Source organism: Geotrypetes seraphini, chromosome 7 (genome assembly GCF_902459505.1).
Source record: "Geotrypetes seraphini chromosome 7, aGeoSer1.1, whole genome shotgun sequence".
Lineage (NCBI taxonomy): Eukaryota > Metazoa > Chordata > Amphibia > Gymnophiona > Dermophiidae > Geotrypetes > Geotrypetes seraphini.
This window is the reverse complement of record NC_047090.1, coordinates 172156338-172178573: the sequence shown is the minus strand read 5'-3', so window position 1 is coordinate 172178573 and position 22236 is coordinate 172156338. Positions and strand designations below refer to the sequence as shown.

The following is a 22236-nucleotide window of genomic DNA, read 5'->3' as shown; positions in this document are numbered from 1 at the left end:
AAAGCAATGATCTAATAATGCCCACTGGTGAGGTGCTCATGCTGTTAGCACATAGAATAAGAAGCTTTTAATAAAAAACAATATTATTAAGGGTATTTTACTATACTGTATATTGAAACCATCATATCACTCATCAGTCTGTTATCAGTAATATATTGAACAGAGGAAAAATTTCAAAGCCATCTATGTGGGTAAAGTATGAATCATCAATGTAAATTCAATGTGCAGTAAGTGCAGAGCCTGTGTGCTAAATGTAGGGTGTGTGCACTGCATCTGCCTCCGTTTACCACACAGGGCTGATAGTTAATGCACAGTCACCATATTACATACCTGAGCTAATAGCGCAAGTCCTTCAAACTATTGGCCCAGATATATAATGCACTGCCTGTGCTTTAACTCATATCAGTACAAATATCCTTGTTGCACCACCAGATACCGCAGTGCTAGATAAGTCCAACCCCCCTGGCAAGTCCCTCTCACTTGTTCTAAAACTAACCCTTCCCCCACTTCCCATACCCTGACAGTGGAGCCCTTAACCAACTTTGGGACTTGCTGGAAGAGAAGGCCTGTTCTTGTACAATCCCTCTGGAGGCTGAACTTGAGGGGATCTTGCATCCTTTGTAGCCTCGGCTGCAGGGCTAATAAAACTTGTTCCCTCCCTTTCAGGATATCTGCCTGGGAGCTTCTTGTCATGCTCAGTTTGTTCCTGCAGCCTCACTGCATGGGTGAAATCAGTCTCTTCTGCTCGTGATTTATTGTCAATTCCTAGTCTTTATTTGGTTTGTTTCGTGGGTTTGCCCAAGTGCTGCGGATCAACTCTATGGGAGTGATCCTTCATCGGGAGATCACAGACATTTTAAATTTTGTTTGCTTCTGGAGGGTGCTCTGTAAGCCTGCTTCTAAGGCTATCATCTCGTGTTGGATACTTGCGGCCATTTCCGCGGCCTATCTGGTGGCAGGGAAGAAGCCTCCCCTTGGGGTGAAGGCTCACTCTGCCAGAGGAATGGCTTCCTCGTGGGCTGCATCTCATGCGTTCCCACCTGAGGAGATTTGTCGGGTGGCCACTTGGGCTTCCCTTCATACCTTTATCAGGTTTTACCGGCTTGATGTGGTGGCTCAGGGTGATAGGGCCTTTGGCACTTCTGTTCTGGCAGCAGGCTCATCGGAGATTTGGGACTGTCTCTCGAGTTCAGCCTCCAGAGGGATTGTACAAGAACGAAAGATTAGATTTCTTACTTCTGCTAATCTTCCTTCTTATAAATCTCCTTTGGAGGCTGAACTTCCGCACATATGTTTTGTCCGATTCTCAGGTCGCCTCTTCAGTAACTGGTAAGATGAATTACTGTCTTTGACCAGCCTCGCATGCGTATTCCCTTTTGTAAGGTTTAAGGGTTGGTGGGGTTCTGGGGGGGGGGAGATTACCCCTTCTGATCTTCAGGCTGTGTCTTCATTAGGTAAATTTCCTATGGTTTGCAGTTTTATAATGTTCACATTATAAGTTTGATTACAGTTGGCCTTTTTGACCGTGGTTTTTCGTGTGATATTCTCATGAGCAGAATTGACTGGTAGCAGGAGTTCCTGCTAGAGAATGACACGGTGGCGGGTTACCCGCGGCTAGCCGCATTTAGCCGCGGGTAACCCGCCAAAACGGGGAAGAAAAAATAGTGGCCTCTGCGGGACGGGGACAAGGCCATTCACCGCCCCGTGGAGCAGTGAATGGACTTGTCCCCGCAGTGAGGCAATCAAGATCGCGCGGTCCCCGCCATCTCCCTCCCTCCACCTCACCTTTGAATTGGAAGAGCACCGCCGGTTGAATTTCTGCCGGTCCGCGCGAAGAAAAAAAAAAAAAGCCTCTCCTTTTCTCCTGCTCTACCGCCATGCTGCAGCTACTAAAGCCGACAGGAAGTCTATCCTACGTCAATTCTGACGTCGGAGAGGATGTTCTGGGCCAGCCAATCGCTGCCTGGCTGGCCCAGAACGTCCTCTCCGACTTCAGAATTGAGTCGTAAAGAAGACTTCCGGCTTTAGCAGCTGCATCATGGCGGTAAGAGAAGGGGAAAAGGACGGAGGCTTTTTTTTTTGAGCGGCAGGGAGGCAGCAGGCTGGCTTTGGCTAGGGAGGGAGAAAGGTAGACAGGCACAGGCAGGCAGGCAGGCAAGCTTCGGGGGTGGGGGTGGGACAAAGTGTGGAAGGCAGTGAGAGGGACATAGGAAGGAAGCACTAGGGGCACTAAAGACAGGAAGGGGCACTTAAGGACATGGGAAGGAGGCACTGGGGGCACTAAAGACAGGAAGGGGAACTTAAGGACATGGGAAGGAGGCACTGGGGGCACTAAAGACATGGGAAGGAGGCACTGGGGGCACTAAAGACAGGAAGGGGCACTAAGGACATGGGAAGGAAGCACTGGGGCACTAAAAACATGGGAAGGAGACACTGGGGGCATAAAGACATGGGAAAGAGGCACTGGGGGCACTAAAGACAGGAAGGGGCACTAAGGACATGGGAAGGAAGCACTGGGGCACTAAAGACATGGGAAGGAGGCACTGAGGACACTAAAGACAGGAAGGGGCACTAAGGACATGGGAAGGAGGCACCGGTGGCACTAAAGACATGGGAAGGAGGCACCGGGGGCACTAAGGACATAGGAAGGAAAGAGGGAGGGAATAGAAAGGGACAATTCTTGGGCCTGAGTGCAGAAAGAAAGAAATGAAAGAAAGGATACACAGACAAAAGGAAACGCAACCAGAGACTCATGAAATCAATCACCAGACAGCAAAGATAGGAAAATGATTTTATTTTCAATTTAGTGATTAAAATGTGTCAGTTTTGAGAATTTATATCTGCTGTCTATATTTGTCTATTTTTCTATACTTACTGAGGTGACCGAGGTTGCGGAGATGGGGCAGAAACAGGGTTTTAAAATTTTAGTCCTAGTAGTTTGCCGGTCCACAAAATAATTTTTATTTCTGCCAGTCCACGGGTGTAAAAAGGTTGAAAACCACTGATGTAGAGTATACCGGCTTTCTTTTTCGGCAAGCCGCGCTCGCATTGATCAATCTTCTCCTCTCTTGCAACTTCCTGTTTCCGGTTGCATCAGAGGAGAATATTGAACAAATGAACACCCGCACATGCGGCTGGGCGAAAAAGAAAGCCGGCATACTCTACATCTAAGGTGAGATGGAGGGAGGGAGATGGCGGAACACTGCAGTCGGTCGGGTGTCTGCTGTTTTTGTATCACTGCCTGCCTGCGCTCACGTTCCAGATCCTCCTGCATTTTTAGTGTGCACAATTGACCTGATTCAAGCTATAGGTGAACATGGGGGACACGTCATTGAAAGGGAGGACAAGTTAATTGATTTATTTTATGTTCGGTTTTTACTACAGAGCAGAGGCACTGAAACAGATTCTCAGTGCAGTAGTAGTAGTAGTGGCAGAACTCTTCTGTCTTCATGGTGTTTCGCAGTACTGAGGCTTATATGGATGCTGCGGGGACGGTGATGGGGCAGTGAATGGGATGGCAGTGGCGGTGACGGGGCGGTGAAAGGGATGGCGGTGACGGTGACGGGGCAGTGAAGGGAACAGCGGTGACGGGGCGGTGTAGAGGATGGTGGGCTGGGGATGGTGCAGTGACGGGGACAGATTTTTTTCCATATGTCATTCTCTAGTTCCCGCGCCCTCTATTTCTTTTCTTCTGTTTCCTGTTGTCCTAGATCTACCTGGCTTTTCTACTAACTGAGCATGACAGGAAGCTCCCAGGCAGATAGCTTGAAGGGGAGGGAACAAGTTCTATTAGCCCTGCAGCCGAGGCTACAAAGGAAGCAAGATCCCCTCGAGTTCAGCCTCCAGAGGAGATTTACAAGAAGGAAGATTAGCAGAGGTAAGAAACCTAATCTTTTATTAGTCTAGTCCAGACATGGGCAAACTACAGCCTGCTGGCCATATCCAGCCCGTTTAGATGTTTAAACCGGCCCACCGACTATCTGGCCCTTCTCCACGACTGGTGTGTGGAAGGAGCGTGAACGCCACTGACCTCCGTCCGCTTGTGGCAGGCGCGAGCTGCAGCACTTTAGGGAAGCTGCTCCCTGACTCTTCTCCTGCAATTGGCCTTGCACAGGGGGGTGGGGTGACTGGTCTGTGGAAGGAGCACGAGCATCACCGCCGACCTCCATTCGGCAAGGTTTAGCGGGTGGCACAGTCGTGCGTTGCAAATGGCCAAGAAGAGACCTCGCGCCTGAGCGGATGAAGCACTTGTGGCAGGCACGAGCTGCAGCACTTTAGGGGAGCTGCTCCCTGGTTCTTCTCCTGCGCAGTGGGGGCCACCATGCAAAGCACCAGCACTACTAGTCCAGGCAAGTACTGAGAGGAGAAGGTTGGGGACTGGGAAGCTGCTGGACTAAGGAAAATAAAGGAAGAGCTGCTACTGGACCTGGAGGGAGGGAGGGGGAAGGAGAAATGCTGCTGGGAGGGGAGGAGGGAAAGGGAAGGGAAGAGGTTACTGTTGGATAGGGGGAGGAGGGAACGGAGAAGGGGTATTGCTGGACAGGGGAGGAAGAAAAAAGGAAGGAAACAGCTGGCAGGGAGATTAGAGGAGGGGAAGGGGTCGGGTGGAAGGAAGAGATAAGATGAGGGAAAGGGGAGAGACAAAGGAATGAGAAAGTAGAGAGAGATTGATGCTGGGAAAGGAGTCAGCAGAGAAATAAGGAGAGAAGGACAAAGATGCTAGATCTGGTGTAGGAGAAATAAAAATGAGTAGTGAAGCTGGAATGAATCATGTAAAGGAAAGAGGGGGCGCAGACTGGATAGAAAGAGGAGAGGGGCATAGAAAGAAGGCAGATAACCATGTGGAAGGGGGAGAGGGCAGATAGTGGATGGAAGGGGCAGATGCCTGATTGAAGAGACAGAGAGGGCAGACACTGGAAGGAAAAGAGTGAAAAGAAAATGAAGGCAGAAATCAGAGACAACTGTCTGCCCTTTTGGGGGGGATTCTTTCTGCCCATTATTATTCTGTGGTGTATCAGAACCCCCTCCTTCCCGGTCGCTCGGCGGTGCCCCTCCCCTCTGGTTGCCCAGTCCCTCTGGTAAATTTAAGAACCCATTGTGGCCCATGAGTCAAAACGTTTGCCCACCCCTGGTCTAGTTGCTGGGATTGGAGCTGTCTCCCTCCACTGCATCAGCTCTGAGTCAAAATGGCATCACTGACCCCTAGTGGTAGTCTCACAGTACTACCACCAGGGGTCAGCCATACCATTTTCAACCTAGAGCCAAATAGAGTGGGGATGGAGCATTGCCATTCTTGCTCTGTGCCACTGGACCAAGAAGCTTTGTGTCCAGGTAAGTCCTAGAAATGGATGGGGGTTTTAAGTGGAGGAGGAGGAGAAGTGGGAGGGGCTTTCCAGGAGGTTGAGCTTGTGATCAGTGTTAGGGCCATCGTTGTGCTACTAGACTGCCGCTAGCACAACTGTACCCTACTATCTCTTAAGGTGTAGTAACACTGCAGCTGCAGTTGTTGAAAGCTAGTATGTGGTATCGATCCATATGTAAGCTTTCACAGCTGGTCACTCCTCTACACACCCATGTCATACCCATGGGGGGAGGGGTGGGCACTGTCTTGGTGAAGGCGCAGGCACCCGTCCTCCTCTCAGCCCATCCAAGTCCTTTCCTGCCCCCCCCCCCTGACTTCAGCGCATGTATGCTGCTTCCTTTCTCCCATACCTCTGCAAAATTCCTGGCACAAGCAGCAACCCCCAATCTGCTGTTGCACCACTGTCAGCTCTTCCTCTTGCTCATGCCAGGAGCGTTACTTAGGTACAGGGAAGGGAAGCGGTGTGCATGCAGCAGAAAGAGGTGAGAAAGGAATGTGTGGAGGTAGGGGGCGGGAGAGAAGTGCCACTGCCCCGGGCACCTCTCACTCTTGCTTTGCCACTGCCCAACTCCCACCCACTGTGGCATTAAGAATTTAACAAGAGAAGTGGGAGGAAGGTAAAAAAAATTGTCAAGGGTTAGCCTGGACAGGAGATGGGAGGGATCCCTCCTGTCCTGGCCCAACAGGTCATACGGCAGGCTGGTGGAGGCCTGCAACAAATCTGGATGGGGGTGTAGGCGCTGACCCAAATATAAGATGAGACCCCCATTTTGGGGCTATTTTTTTGACCCAAAAAACTTGTCTTATATTCAAGTATATATGGAATATGTAGTTTTGTGCTCGGGGTAATCTTATAAGAGGACTTTTGTTATGTAAAACTGAGTTGTGATGACAAATATTCTTTTATAAAATTGTCCCCTTAATGGCCACTATATTAGCCAAAATATGGCTTTTTATTAGCCAAATTAAATTTTAATTTTCTAATCTTTATTAATATTCAGTGTAATTTAATACTGTGGTCATTACAGAACTGTTTATAAATCTGTTCTCATTGTTGAAAACAAACTGTACTAAATGGAATGTAATTCAGTTCAGCCAAATAAAAGTATTTAATACTTATCCTTTTCCACTGTTTTTTTTACAATAAGAAATAAGAAAATAGTAAAAAGAACAATATTCCTATGTTCATTTATTTTTCTTTTTTGTTTCACTTGTTCTTTTTATATAGGTCGCTAAAATTTTAGGTTCTAATGTATACATAATACATAAAGAACTGATAACATTAATTCAGGATGAATCATTAGAGGTAAGCTAACCAATCTTTAAATATTGAGCATTTCTAACCAGTTGTTTAGTTGTTTTAATGCTGCTGCAGAACAAGCGGAGAGTAATTTCATAAGGGGCTGCCTAGATTTAGGCACTGAGAAAGCATCTTATTTGAAGCCTATTCTATAAAGGAAAGTAGTAACCTATTTTTCTTTTTGGAATGCTAGCGTAAGCCACCTTGCACATACCTACTTTGCAGATGTGAACTTTTACTTACAGTAGGTGTAAATTCTTACGCCTAGATTGCAGAAGAATGCATAGATAAGATTTTATAATTCACCTACTAATTCTATAAACTTAAAAAAAATGAGTTTATAGAATTAGGGGTTTGTTAATACAACTATATCTTTCTGTGTTATATATTGTTTTTCTGTATGTAATGTTTTATTTTAGCTTTTTTAATAAAAATATTAAGATCAATTTTATAAACCTGCATGTTCAAGTTTTATGCTCACCATGCTAATTTTCATGCACCATTTGTAGAATAAGGTCACTTGCACACACAATTTAATAATTGGCTGTTAATTTGGGTGAACAACCTCTTACTAGATTTAATCTGTATTAACTGGTACCAGTTTGCAGTTGCTTCCCTTAGTCACTGTTCTAGAAGCTGTACATACAAATACCATCATGCACTACTTCCAGGGGTCGTGGATGTGGGAAGGTCAGGGGCCTGCCTAGGTTAGGTATGTAGGTTACTGAATACTAGAAGTTACGCTCCTAACTGCCTACAATCAGATGCAAGCACTTACATCAAGCTGTGACATAGTGTAACTGCTTTTGTCTAAAGTTAGGTGCAAAACTGTAATAGTACTTCTGTGCAGAACTGTGTCATATAATTAATTGGGCCTGCATCATCCTGGTACCTAAATTTTGGCACTCATTTTAGAATCTACCCCATCAGGTTCAAAATAAAAAAACACAGATGTCCAAAAAGCATCCTGAATCGGCACTTGGATGTCCAAATGCCGATAATCAAAGCTGTCTTTCTGTATGTCTAGCGAGATGTTCCAGCCTCTGTACATTCAGAGCACAAGACAGGCATGCTGGAGGCGTGTTATGGGTGGGCTTTGGGCAGTCTCAAAGGCAGGTTAGACCTAGATGTCTTGCAGTGATAATCAAACATTTTGCAAGACATCCTGGATGGAACTTATACATTTGGTACTAGATCTGTTTTAGAAGGGTCTATGTGCCACAAAGGTGCCCAAACTGACCAGATGACCACTGCATGCATCATGGTAAGACACCCCACACTCCCCCCCCAAAGAGCTTACTGACCCCCTTCCACCACACAAAAATGAGAACAAAAAGGAACATATCTATCTCTAAAACAGCAGCATCTGGTATGGGGAAGCCTAGTAGATCTGCACACAGGTGTCTTAAGTAGCCTTGTGGGTGGGCTAGTGAGCCATAGAGAGGACAACCCAGGCCCATAAGCAACTCTAAACATTTATGGTAGAATGTGTAAGCCCTCCCAAATCCTACAATACTGCCATATAGGTGCCACCTGCAGCCATAAGTGCTATTGGGGTGGTATAAAGGCAGTTTTTTTGGGGGGAGGGGATTGGGGGGGCTTACCATAAATTAGGGGTGTCAAAGTCCCTCCTCGAGAGCCGCTACTCAGTTGGGTTTTCAGGATTTCCCCAATGAATATGCAGAGATCTATTAGTATACAATGAAAACAGTGCATGCATAAGAACATAAGAATTGCTGCTGCTGGGTCAGACCAGTGGTCAATCCTGCCCAGCAGTCCGTTCACACGGCGGCCCTATGGTCAAAGACCAGCGCCGTAACTGAGACTAGCCCTACCATCGTACGTCCTTGTTCAGCAGGAACTTGTCTAACTTTGTCTTGAATCCCTGGAGGGTGTTTTCCCCTATGACAGACTCTGGAAGAGCATTCCAGTTATCCACCACTATCTGGGTGAAGAAGAACTTCCTTACGTTCATACGGAATCTATCCCCTTTCAACTTTAGAGAGTGCCCTCTTGTTCTCCCTACCTTGGAGAGGGTGAACAACCTGTCCTTGAATATTCATTGGGGAAATCCTGAAAACCTGACTGGAGGGACTTTGAAATCCTCGAGGAGGGACTTTGACACCCCTGCCATAAATTATAAGGGGGTTATGGTGAGATAAATAGCTGGCACCCTTTATGTGAAATTCATAGCAGTGCCCTCTAGGGTGTTCCATTACTTATTGGGATGTCTATGTGGCCAGTCCATTACTATGCTGGCCCCACCTACGTCCAAATGGGACATTTTCAATCTGGATGTTTTTCTGATAGAAAATGGGGTACAAAGATAGATGTTCTGGTGGCCAAGACATCCAAATAGATGATTTTCAAAAAAGAATTATATTTAGATGTCCAGCAGTTTGCCATTCGAAAATGCCATTTTTGTACCTCCAACTTTGGATGTTCAGCTGGAAATATCCAATTTGGACTTAGACATTTTTTTGAAAATGCCTCTCCACAGGATAAGTGTGCAACCCACCTTTACTCTGCCCAGACTCCATCCATGTGAAAGCCCACCTAAAAAGTTAGCACCATCACATTTTGGTTCATATTTAAGAACAGTGTAGTTAGCAGATGGTCATTTATGTGTATAACAAGCATTATGGTTATGTTATCTTTGTTTAATATCCATGGAGGAAAAGCGGTATGTCAAAGTGGTTTACAATGCATTGAAAACTATTTTGACATACTGCTTTTCCGCCATGGATATCAAACAGGCAGTGGAGGGTTAGAGGCTTGCCCAGGGACACATGGAGCAATGCTGAGATTGAACCCATAACCTCAGGGTGCTGAGACAGCAACTCTAACCACTAGACTTTCTTGAGTGGCTCCATATAGAATTACCTCCAACATGAATAAATATAATCAATTATATTTTATTGAGCTCAGCAAAAGTAATGAAACAGATAAGAATACACATAACAGCGATAAGGCATTTTCAAGAAACCCATACCAAACAACATCCCCCTCCCAAACCCCCCCCCCCAAATCCCCCACTCCACCCCAGGTCCTCCTTCCAAGTGAATCCCCAGTAGCGAATTGCATTGCAAAAAGAGTGCACATAAAAAGAGTACATCAATATAAAAGAATATTAACAGTTAAGTAAGCGGCTATGAGCCACCGAAGTCATAGTAGTCCAGAAGGGCTCCCAGGTGCACTGAAAAAAGCAGCCCAGGGGCGAGGAGAAGTCCAGCACATCCCGACGCTCCCATATCAAGAGAATAATCATCCGGCACCTCCACAGGTAGTAATCAGGTGCCTCCCCATCAAGCCATTTCAGTAGAATACATTTCAAGGCAATAAGAACTGTCCATTTGAGGAAAGCAGCAACTCCTCGTTTATGAGGGGAATAATGGACAGCTCCAAACAAGACCAGGGGAGAGCGCTTGACAGAAATACCCCAAATACGCTCCACAAAAAGAAAGATGGAGTCAACATGAGTAAATACAATTTGCTTATAAAAGGCTGGGTCTTAATGGCTTGTTATATTTAAATGGTACTGAATTCTTAAAATGATGACACCAATATGATGGTGTTACATTATTAAGTACCAGTGCCTTCAATAAAGACATATATCAAACATGGACATGCCAACTTAGCCATTATCCTTCTGTTTCAAATATTCAGTTCTGTCTGTATAATAATATCTAAATGCGTGACTTATGAATTTTCTGTATTTTATCAATATTTTTAGGGGCCCTTTTACTAAGCTACCAAACGCAGCAAAAATAGTCTAATGAGGAATACACTGAAGTGTTTCATGTTAGTGTTATCGTGCATGTACACTGACCATGCACTAAAATGAGGGGGTATGTTGGGGCAGAGAATGGATATTCTTGCTCTAACCAATTAGTGCACAGATAAAGCAGGAGCCCTTATCACCCTTGAATAAATAAATAAATACAAAGTGCTCCCTTGGTAATTTTTTTAGATGGCTGCATGCTAACAGCAGCATTAATGCATGGCCGTTAATGGAAAAATTGGCCTTAGCACACAGGAAAAACCTATGTAAGGGCACACTAAGGCCTCTTCCAGTGTAAAAAGCATATGAGTCCCTAATCTGTGTAGTGCATCTTCACCTATGAGGACTTGTGTCTTCGGGCTGCCTTTAAGCCCGTTACATTAACAGGTGCTAGAATATATGTCTGTTTGTCTTTCTTTCTTTCTGTCTCTCTCCCTTCCCCTGTCTCTTTCTTTCTGTCTCTCTCCCTCCCGCTGTCTTTCTTTCTGTCTGTCTCTCTCCCTGGCCCCCTTTGTCTGTCTGATTTTTTTTGTCTCTCCCTGTCCCTGTGTCTTTCTTCCATTCTTCCTGTCTCCCTATCGCTGGCTGTTTTTCTTTATTTCTCCCTCCTGCTGTCTGTCTGTCTCTCTCCCTATCTGTCTCTCTCCCTGCCCCCTATGCAGCAGCAGCATTTCCCTCCCCCCCACTTCTCTGTGCAGCAGCTGCAGCAGCATTCTCTTCCCCTCCATTTCCTTGTGCAGCAGTCGCAGCAGCATTCCCTCCCCCTCCATTTCCCTGTGCAGCAGCTTTTCCCTCCCCCCCACCTCACTTCCCTGTGCAGCAGCAGCATTTCCCTCCCCCTCCACTTCTCTGTGCAGCAGCAGCAGCAGCGGTATTTCATTCCCCTTCCGCATCCCTGTGCAGCAGTAGCAGCATTTCCCCCTCCCCCTTTCCCTTCCCACGGTCTGGCCAGCTCCCTTAGTCCATTGCCGGAGTTATTTTTAAGTTTAAAGGTGCCGCAGTGGCTCCTCTCATGATCTCCGCCTGCATCGGAAGCCTTCTCTGACGCAGGGGCCGCGGCAGCGGCTTTGAACTTAAAAATAAACTTCAGGCATGGAGTGTAAAGGAGCCGGCCAGACCGCACAACATCACCTTGGGGTCCGCGAGTGTGGGGCTGTTGTAAGCATGAATGCGCACTCCTGTTGGCCATAGACCTACGGATCACGGAACACGCAGGTAGGAGTGCACATGCGCCCTTAGCGTTTTATTATTTCTTTTTTTTTTTTTTTAATTCTTTATTCAGTTTTAACTCTTGCAACAAATGTACAATATTCAATCAGATAATTCGTACAAATCACTTGACATTCTTGAGTTTTATAAATCTTTATTCATTTTCTTATGTTACAACAAGTGTTTCAAATAAGCTTATTAGAAACTTGAATATACACACTTGATAAACTCACATATTAACATCAAATTTAACATTTCTTTAGAAAATTAATATTATCTAAAGTTATAATATTATGCAAGAAATCTAAATTTATATAATTCTTATTGAATATAGTAATCCCCCATCCCTCCCTCCCTCCCTCCCAATCAATAATACATAAAATCAACTTTATTGTAAATTCATTCAAATATTGATTTAGTATGTAAGAGTCAGAAATAAAATCCCACCCCATTCCCCTCTAATCAAATTTCTTATCATGGGAAAAGTTAATCATTCATTACAGAAATCTGTTAACGGTCACCAGACTTTTTGAAATTTACTCACATAACCTTTTTGTGTTGCAATGGTGAGTTCCATTTTGTATATATGGCATACAGAATTCCACCAGAAATTGTAGTTTAACATGTCATGTTTTTTCCAATTATATGTTATTTGCTGTATTGCTATTCCAGTTAAAATAAACAGAAGTTTGTTGTTACTTGCCGAAATTTGACTTCTTGCTCTCATAGTTGTGCCAAATAAAATATACACATACAAATATGTCAAGGCTACCGGATTTTCCAACATCCTATTAATTTGAGGCCAAATTGATTTCCAGAATGATAAGATGAATGGACAATAGAATAAAAATTGTCAAATGCATATAAGAAAGACCCCTCCCCTCCCCCACCCATCCCATTCATCAGGAATAAACCCATTAAATCACATAACATACCTCCCCATCCCCACATTAAATGTAGTCATATTATGATATATATATATAGTTATTTAATTTTCAAAGAAAAATACAAGAACCATTAACAAGAAACTCAGTTACAATTCAATGTAAAATATGAACAATAGCAAATAGCTCTCTAATAAAACAGTATTTGTCAAAGAAACATTCAAAAAGGAAAATCAAAGGGTGAAAGAGAGAAAGAAAGAAAGAGGAAGATCAGAAAAAGAAGTATCTAATTCAGATAGTATGAGTAAGGTTGTCCTGTACATATTGATCTAAATAAGTCCAAGGCGAGCATCCATGAGATTGTGATGGGAAATTGTCTCTTTTACACAGGCTGAAAAAGCCTGAAACCCTCTACCCCACCACATGATTCTTTGAGGAATGCAGCTGGCACCCACAAGGTCTCTCGACCAGCGTGAGGCCAAATACAGCCTGTGCTCAAGCACCCAAATGACCCCGGGATGAATAGGCTACCAGGGGCTGATCCCCGAGCTGATCCAAGTGTTGGGGTAGGCCGGCCAGACAAATGCCCTATAGCCAGGGTGGCCCACCCAGCTAGAGACCTCTGAAAACCAAGTCTGCAGTTTCTCCCAGGTAGAACTGTCCCAGGAATACTGGGAGTCTCTCCAGCACCTGAACCCCCCCCCCCCCCCAAAAAAAAAAAAAAAATCAGATAAAAACCCAACTCCATCTTGTTTATATCTTTTTGAAGGTGCAGTCTCTAGAATTGTATACAATAATCTAAATAAGTTCTCACCAGTGTTTTAGACAGATACTTCAATACCTCCTTTTTCCTACTGGCCATACCTATCTTTATGCAGGGGTCACTGCAACGTTGGATTCAAAGATAAAAACAAAACTTTTCGTACCAGCAAGAATCCAAGCTGCTACGAAGAGTTTTGTTTTTATCTGTGAATCCAACGTTGCAGTGACTCCTGATGCAGGCACTTCTGTTCACCAGAACATAGTACTGTGTCGGGTCCATATTACTGTACATCTCAGATTGAAATAAACAATGTTTTACTTCACACCATTGTTCCTGCGGAGTGTTCATTGTCCATTCCCACTGTCTTCTTTGCTGCTTAGTACCTGTGGGATTTTGTCCTGTTGGACTTTCTCTTGGTTGTTTGTATTATACCTGTGTACCATAGGGCTTCAGCTGCTTCTCTTTGCTCTCTATCAAAACCCCACATGACATTACTTTTGCACACCTTCATCCTTTGTGCCTTCTTGCTATGACATGGTTCTCATGTTTGAATTGGTGAGGTAACTAGCAGTTCTGGCTATGGATGTGACAGATCTGCATTCCACACTGTGTGCTATTCACTGCATTGCATGGCACTTTCCTTGATGAGTGAGTATTGTAAGTCATGTTTGTCCTATAACTATAGTCTCAACTGTATAGAAGTCACAAGCACCCTACAGACCAGATTGTGCTAGCACTGTTGCATTGGTGCTTTGCCAGAGATACCAGAGAGGCCTTACTGGAATCCTTTGACTGATAGCTTTCTACTGCTTCAGAGTTGCTATGTTTCATCTTGGGTATGTAGACATTTTCTCTTTTAGGTACACTCACCACCCTTTTCATTTGGTTCATATGGCCCTTTCATTTGCTTTCATACATAGCTCTGAGGGCTGGACTATTGTGACTGAGAGCCAATGATTTTTGGGAGCGATGGATATCAAGACACCTGTGTAATATGGGCATGCTTTTTGCTTGTGATCGTGTCCACATGCTTCATATATGACTCTCATACATCCTAGATATTATTTGTGGTTCTATTTGCAGTTACTAACACTGGAGAATGTTGTAGATATGATGATGGGTAAGGAGAGCACCAAGGCATGAACCTAGGGTACAGACATAGGGCCCAGGCTCACATCATGTGGCCTGTTCAGACCTGCATGCTGATTTCTGTCTGTGGATTTCAAGTGCATGCACTCTGAATTTTAAAACTCTTGAGTTTTATTATGTATGTTATGCTGTTACTGCCTAGAATTGTAGGATATGCGGGTTATAATTTTTTAAATAAATAAATAAGATTGTCCATTCCAGTTAGAAAATCTGCTGAATTGCAGACACTGCATTCTTATCTTTATCTGACATTACACCCCTGTCAAAACGTTGTCAAAACGTGACTGTGTCAGGTTTGCTGGTTTTGCTTAGTAAATAACCTGTGTTGCCCTACTGGCATCTCCTATTTCTTCTGGCACTGATGTGCATTCTCCAAACCGGTTCTCTGTGACCCTTCATATTCTATTATTGCCCTGGGGATACTATCTCACAGAGCAAATGTATTCAGTGTATTATGGTGTCTATTCCTTGGCTTATTTGGGGTGAGCCTGCAGTTCTAGGGTTGCTGAGACTCACATAACAGATAGTCCTATTCAATCATGAGCGTCTGATAGTATAGCAGTGTCATAGGCTTGGATGGATGGTGGTTGCTGCAGGGATGGTGTCTTTTAATGTGCTCACTGTAATACTTGTTCTCTTTAGCAAACATAATTATTCATTTAAAAGTGTATTTGCAAAATAAATGTCCTTTTCTTTGCTACTTTTAGTCTGTTGTGTCCATGGATTGGGAGGGGAGGGGAGGGAAGGTTCTATGAGGGCAACAGGTCCATATTGGAGATCAGGGGATGTGGTGAGTGGCAGGTTAATGGTGCAATATTCACTTACATGACCAATGTTGAGTTGAATTTCCAATAACAAACTGGACAGAACTCTGGTTCTGGTGGAAAGAATGTTGAATAACATGTGCAAAAAAACTGGAGCAACCAAATAATTAGCTTTAAATAATGGACATCAGTATGAGCCTTGGTATGCCCTGTGGGAGACGAATTGGCTCAGACGGCAACTCATAAGTGACTAGCACTAGACCATAGGTCTAAATAAGGACTGCCTCATACATCACATGGTCCATCTATGTATCTGTTACAACATTTTTTCCAGTAGAACTAGTCCTTAATGATCTCCCAAGACTCCAAGAAATATTTAAAAAAGTGCTGAAGTGCTAGAAAAAGTGCATAGAGTCCTTAAAAATACTTAAAAAGCTAAAGAACTAATTTGTGATGGATATATAAAGTGCAGATGCAAACACTTGACAATTTATCCAATAAAGCCCAATTCATTCATTATATCTTTTCTTCATGAAACCAGTGAGTATAAAATTCCTATAAAAAGCAGTCATATATAAAACATCCAAAATCAATATGTGCAGTTTGTTATATGTATCTTCTTTGGCGATTCAAGTAAATATCCCCAGGATAAATCCGAAGGATATAAGCACATACAAAGTAAATACTTAGCTTCATTTGGAGCTTTGTAGTCCACATTCTCATTAAATCTAAAGACTTTGGATGTGCATATATTTTTCGGATTTATCCTGGGGATATTTACTTGAATCGCCAAAGAAGATACACATAACAAACTGCACATATTGATTTTGGATGTTTTATATATGACTGCTTTTTATAGGAATTTTATACTCACTGGTTTCATGAAGAAAAGATATAATGAATGAATTGGGCTTTATTGGATAAATTGTCAAGTGTTTGCATCTGCACTTTATATATCCATCACAAATTAGTTCTTTAGCTTTTTAAGTATTTTTAAGGACTCTATGCACTTTTTCTAGCACTTCAGCACTTTTTTAAATATTTCTTGGAGTCTTGGGAGATCATTAAGGACTAGTTCTACTGGAAAAAAATGTTGTAACAGATACATAGATGGACCATGTGATGTATGAGGCAGTCCTTATTTAGACCTATGGTCTAGTGCTAGTCACTTATGAGTTGCCGTCTGAGCCAATTCGTCTCCCACAGGGCATACCAAGGCTCATACTGATGTCCATTATTTAAAGCTAATTATTTGGTTGCTCCAGTTTTTTTGCACATGTTATTCAACATTCTTTCCACCAGAACCAGAGTTCTGTCCAGTTTGTTATTGGAAATTTAGTTTACTTTACTGGCAGACTATTATTTTTTCAGGGTTCATAGTGGTTTAGCTATTCAATGTTGAGTTGACACACATACTAATATATCTGCAGATATTCCCAGTGTCATATTAAATTGCTGCTCCCGTGACACATTACAGCCCCAACCATCACTTTGGAATATTTTCCACTATGTCTGCTGATGGGAAAAAGCACCACATATTCTATCTGACAGTAAGCCAGTTGGATGAATAGTTTGTGTGCACTACTTGTATCAGAAAGGAAACAGCAGTTTGCTTTGTCACACACGTTCACATTAACGACTCTCAAACAGTTGGCTGATGCTCTTCAGATCCTGTAAATGTGTTAACTTCTTTCTTGCCTACTCGATATAGTAACTACAAGCAATCACTTTGAGGCCCTGATTCTGCAAAGCACATGTAAAGTTAGGCGCAGTTTGGACGTCCATGATAGGCATCCTTTGTAGAATTGTGCTCAGCGGCGCTCAGCACTGTTTAGACGTCTAAAATTTTAGGCGTCCTTTAGAGAATCAGGTTTTAGTTGAGAGTTAGACATCCAAACAATGTCCTTAATGGTATAATATTTTATTATTATGTTATTAGAATGGTGATTTTATGGTATTTTTCATTATAATTGTGATACTAGGAGTTGAATCTGTTTAATGCTTTTATTTCTCTTCCATCAGAGAGAGTGACTGGGATTTGAACCAGCAACATTAGGGTAAAAGGCTGTAGGTTTAACCAGTGTTGCTACACAGTGAGCTAGCAAGTTGCATAGCAATTGTAAAACTAGGTCCTATAGGCATTGTAAAGAAAGTCTATTTTTTTTTTAGCATAGTTTGGGCTTCAGATAGACCTGAGTTCTATGGACGGAACTTAGGCACAGTTTGGATGTCCTTAATGCGATTTTCTAAATAGCTCTCTAGGTTTTTATTTTTGCTTTATTAAGCTCAAAATACATTTAATAAGGCACCACTTAAACAAGGCACATCAAAATAGATATATTGCATGCAAAACCTTTTATTTATGTGGACAAACAACAATGCTATCTACTAATTAGAGGGAAAGATCCATTAACTGAAGCATACCACATGAAAAACACAGCTTTAGGTTTCTTGCGAAAAAGCTACCATTTTTTCTGATTAAATAGTGCTCCAATAAGCTAATTCTTGAGAACAAAGAAAGCACATGAAAAAAAAAATAGATTGCATACATAACTTCATTTGAAAAAACCTTAAAAACAGAAAAAACAGATACAGACCTTAGCATGGCTTCTACTTCATTAAAAATGGAGGTGTGCAGCTGCACAATATTAACCTCATTGTTCTTTTTTTTAAGGGGAAATGGGTCACAGTGGTGGGGGGAGCTAGAGGGAAGCTATCCCAGGGAAAGGAAGAAGACAGGAGTCATAAGAACATAAGAATAGCCTTACTGAGTTAGACCAATGGTCAATCAAGCCCGTTCTCACAGTGGCCGATCCAGGTCACTAGTACCTGGCCAAAACCCAAGGAGTAGCAATATTCCATGCTTCTGATCCAGGGCAAGCAGTGGCTTCCCCCATGTCTTTCTCAATAACATACTATGGACTTTTTCCTCCAGGAAATTGTCCAAACCTTTCTTAAAACCAGCTACGCTGTCCGCTCTTACCACAACCTTTGGCAATGCATTCTAGAGCTTAACTATTCTCTGTGTGAAAAAAAATTTCCTCTTATTGGTTTTAAAAGTATTTCCCTGTAACTTCATTGAGTGTCTCCTAGTCTTTGTAATTTTTGACGGAGTGAAAAATCGATCCACTTGTACCTATTCTACTCCACTCAGGATTTTGTAGACTTCAATCATATCTCCCTACAGCTGTCTCTTCCAAACTGAAGAGCTCTAACCTTTTTAGTGTTTCCTCATATGAAAGGAATCCCATCCCCTTTATTATCTTGATTGCTCTTCTTTGAACCTTTTCTAGTGCCAGTATATCTTGAGATAAGGAAACCAGAATTGAATGCATTACTCCAGATGAGATCGCACTATAGAGCGATACAGGGGCATTATAACATTCTTAGACTTGTTACCCTTCCCTTTTTTAATAATTCCTAGCATCCTGTTTGCTTTTTTGGCCGCCACCGCCACACATTGGGTGGAAGGTTTCATCGTAATGTCTACAATGACATACAGATCCTTTTCTTGGGCGCTAACCCTCACGGTAGACCCCAGCATCAGGTAACTGTGATTTGGGTTATTCTTCCCAATTTGAATCACTTTGCATTTGTCCACATTAAATTTCATCTGCCACTTGGACAGTCAGTCTTCCAATTTTCTAAGGTCTGCCTGCAATTTTTCACAATCCGCATGCATTTTAACAACTTTGAACAGTTTAGTGTCATCTTCAAATTTAATCACCTCACTCATCATTTCAATTTCCAGATCATTTATAAATAAGTTAAATAGTACTGGTCCCAGTACAGACCCCTGTGGCACTCCACTGTTTGCTCTCCTCCGTTGAGAAAAATGACCATTTAACCCTACCCTCTGTTTTGTATCCGATGACCAATTCCTAATCCACAACTGAACTTTGCAACCTATCCCATGACTCAAATTTTTTCAGGAGCCTCTCATGAGGAACTTTATCAAAAACTTTCTGAAAAGCTAGATGCACTACATCAACCGGCTCACCTTTATCCACAAATCTATTCACACCGCTAATGAAGTCAAGCAAATTGGTGAGGCAAGATCTTCCTCGGCTGAACCCATGCTGACTTCGTCTCTGTGTCAGGAGGTGGCCAGGCTAAAGGGTACTGGAAGAGAGCATATGAAGGATGCCAACATGCTCGAAGACAAATTATCAGGATCACAAAGACTCCAGCATTTGCCTTTGAATATGCTCCATCCTCTCTAAGCACTTTCTCTTAGCCTTCAGTCAAACACCTCCAGCTACTGGGCTATATGATGCACTGCAGCAGTTAGTATCTCATCTCTTGCAGCAACTTGGGTAGCAGATAGGACTGTACTCTCAAAAACTACAGGGGATGTTGCATTGATTGCTTGAGGGGCAATTGATGGCAGCAGCTGAATACCTTGGATTTCCTTATTGTCAGACTACATGACCACTTCCTGATCCTTCACATTGAGGACGACATGGAAGAACAGTTAGGGAAGGGAGGTTGGGATGGAGGATAGTGGCTGAGAGAGATGGTGGGTTGGAGGGGAGGAACTTATATGTAGGTGACATTCAGTTTTTGATTAAGATTCCCTCTAATACAGGGATCTCAAAGTCCCTCCTTGAGGGCCGCAATCCAGTTGGGTTTTCAGGATTTCCCCAATGAATATGCATTGAAAGCAGTGCATGCACATAGATCTCATGCATATTCATTGGGGAAATCCTGAAAACCCGACTGGATTGCGGCCCTCAAGGATGGACTTTGAGACCCCTAGTCTAATATCAGTGAGACACTGAAGGAGCTACAGTTAAATTTAAAATTGATTAATAATTGGTTGAATTGTAATCATCTGAAGCTAAATATGTTAAAAACTAACATGCTGCTTTTGTGTTTTTATGGCTCTTCTGATAAACTGAAAGTGATTCCATTAGATAGAGTGGAGTTCCAAGTTTTAGATAAGATGCATACTTAGAGTCATTTTAGATACTAGGTTGTCTATGAAATTTCAGGTCTCAAAGATTGTTTCTATGGTCTTCTGTAGATTGAAACTTATTAGATGCCTACTTGAGTTGCTGACTTTTGAGAACTTTTATTAGGTACTACATGCAATGATATTTCCCTGTTTTGATTAATGTGATGGGCTTTTTAATAGGTTTACAAAAAAAAAAATTAAAAAAACTTAAAGTGCTGCTAGTTTCACAGAATGCTACAGCTAGGGAGATTTGAACACATTAAACCTGTTTTTATTTCACTACACTGACTGCTTATTGAGTTTAGGATTATTTTCAAGCTTCTCTGTTGAGTTTTTAAATCTTTGAAAGGAATGTCTACTCCAATTTTGACTTCTGTGTTGAAGATTTATCTACCAATTAAGTCTCTCCATTCTTCTCATGCTCTCTTGTTGGAGATTCCTTATTTTCTTCTCTTTAGGTTAGATTGTTATTGGAAATCTCTTTTCAGGGTTAGAGGGCTTGAGTTATGGAATGCTCTGTCTCGAGAAACTCGTGCTCTGACGAGTTTTCAGTCATTTAAAAGAGAAATCAAAACTATGCTATTCATGTGTGCATTTGCATTTCTTCTTGAGGAGTTTTGACTTTGATTATGTTTTTTATGTTGTACAGATTTAATTTATAATTGATATTTCATTATTTTTTAATATCTGTAATAGTCTATTCTTTATGGATTAATTTGTATTTAATGTTATTATTTTGATTTGTGTATGTGTATCCTGTTAACCCGCGTAGATCTTTGGATAATGCAGGCTATAAGCACTGTAAATAAATAAACTGTGCGGGGATACTCAAAGGAAGAGCTCTGTCAGGCCTTGGATGTTTTTACTTCCTCCTCTTCCAAGGGGATAGGAGCCAAGACTGCACATGAATCGGCAGGAGGTCTTGCAGCTTGATACTAGGCTGTGGCAATGAAACAGAAACAGCTATTAGATGCACGGTCCAGTGGATATAGCACAAAATATAATATAAGAAAGTTTTTCAGTCTTAGCACCTGCCTTTTGGATGATGCTTCCAAAAGAAATAGCCTTAATTTAATTTCAATTGTAATAAAAAGGCAGTGAAAACTTATCTATTTAGGAACCATGCTGCTGAATGATTTATTTTATGTCAGATCTTGTATAATTTGATCCTTTTCTTGGAATTCTTGGGTTAATGTTCCACTTGCTGTTTTGTAATCTTCTTGGAATTCTAGTGGGTAATAGCGGAATATAAGACTTGTAACTGTATATTTCAGTTACTTTGAGTAGCATCAGCCTCACAGATGAAATGTCTATTTTCCCCCTTATTCACACATGAAGTTTTGCTGTGTTGTGAGTACTTAAAATATCTTTCAGGAACATTCAGGGTGCTTGAACAGTGGCAATGTTGGAGAGACCCTTGGTATTATGGGGACAGAATAGAAGAAGATGCGGTCCTAGGGCAACAATTTGAGACCCATAAAGCCTTTCTAACAGATAGTGTGGGCTGTGTGATTGAGAGCTGGTTGTGTACTGGGGATGGGTTTCTAAAGACATTTGCTTGGTGGAAGTGCTAACACTTGGAAAGCGAGGGCTAGGCATGGAAGGGATTAGAGCCAAAAATTCAATAATGTCAGGAAAACCAAACATTTAAATACTAATAAATTACCATAATCCAAAATATGTATATTATTATTAACACAAAATAGATTCAAGTGGTAGAATATATTGTTTATATTCAACTATTCACTAATATTTTAATATATTTTTATGTGCATTGTGCATTAAAACCCCCACAAATGTCAACATGGGAGGTAACGTTCTTATTCACTGCACACAATATCAAAAAGAATGTCCATCAGATATTATGATAGTTATGTCCACTTTCAATTTATAATACAATAGTACTTATTTCATTTCAAATATAGAAGGTATACCATCCCTCTTCTCACTAATAATGTAATATGTGAACTATGAACCCCAATTCTCAACACGTCCATGTTTCTCTGATTTTCTCAGCTTCTTTAGGAGGTAAAATTCTCACTCTAGAATTATAACTGAATAAAAATT

The 22236-nt window shown here is 42.2% G+C and overlaps 1 protein-coding gene across 8 annotated transcripts in view; it reads left to right on the top strand.

The window, feature by feature from the left end:
- The window catches only part of PPP4R4 (protein phosphatase 4 regulatory subunit 4), a 417794-nt gene that overhangs the window by 231166 nt on the left and 164392 nt on the right, over window positions 1-22236 (top strand). For all 8 annotated transcript variants that reach the window (XM_033953260.1, XM_033953256.1, XM_033953258.1 and 5 more), the window contains one exon: window positions 6591-6668. In XM_033953260.1, coding sequence (XP_033809151.1) covers window positions 6591-6668 — 78 coding nt within the window. The remainder of the gene's footprint in view (window positions 1-6590; window positions 6669-22236) is intronic.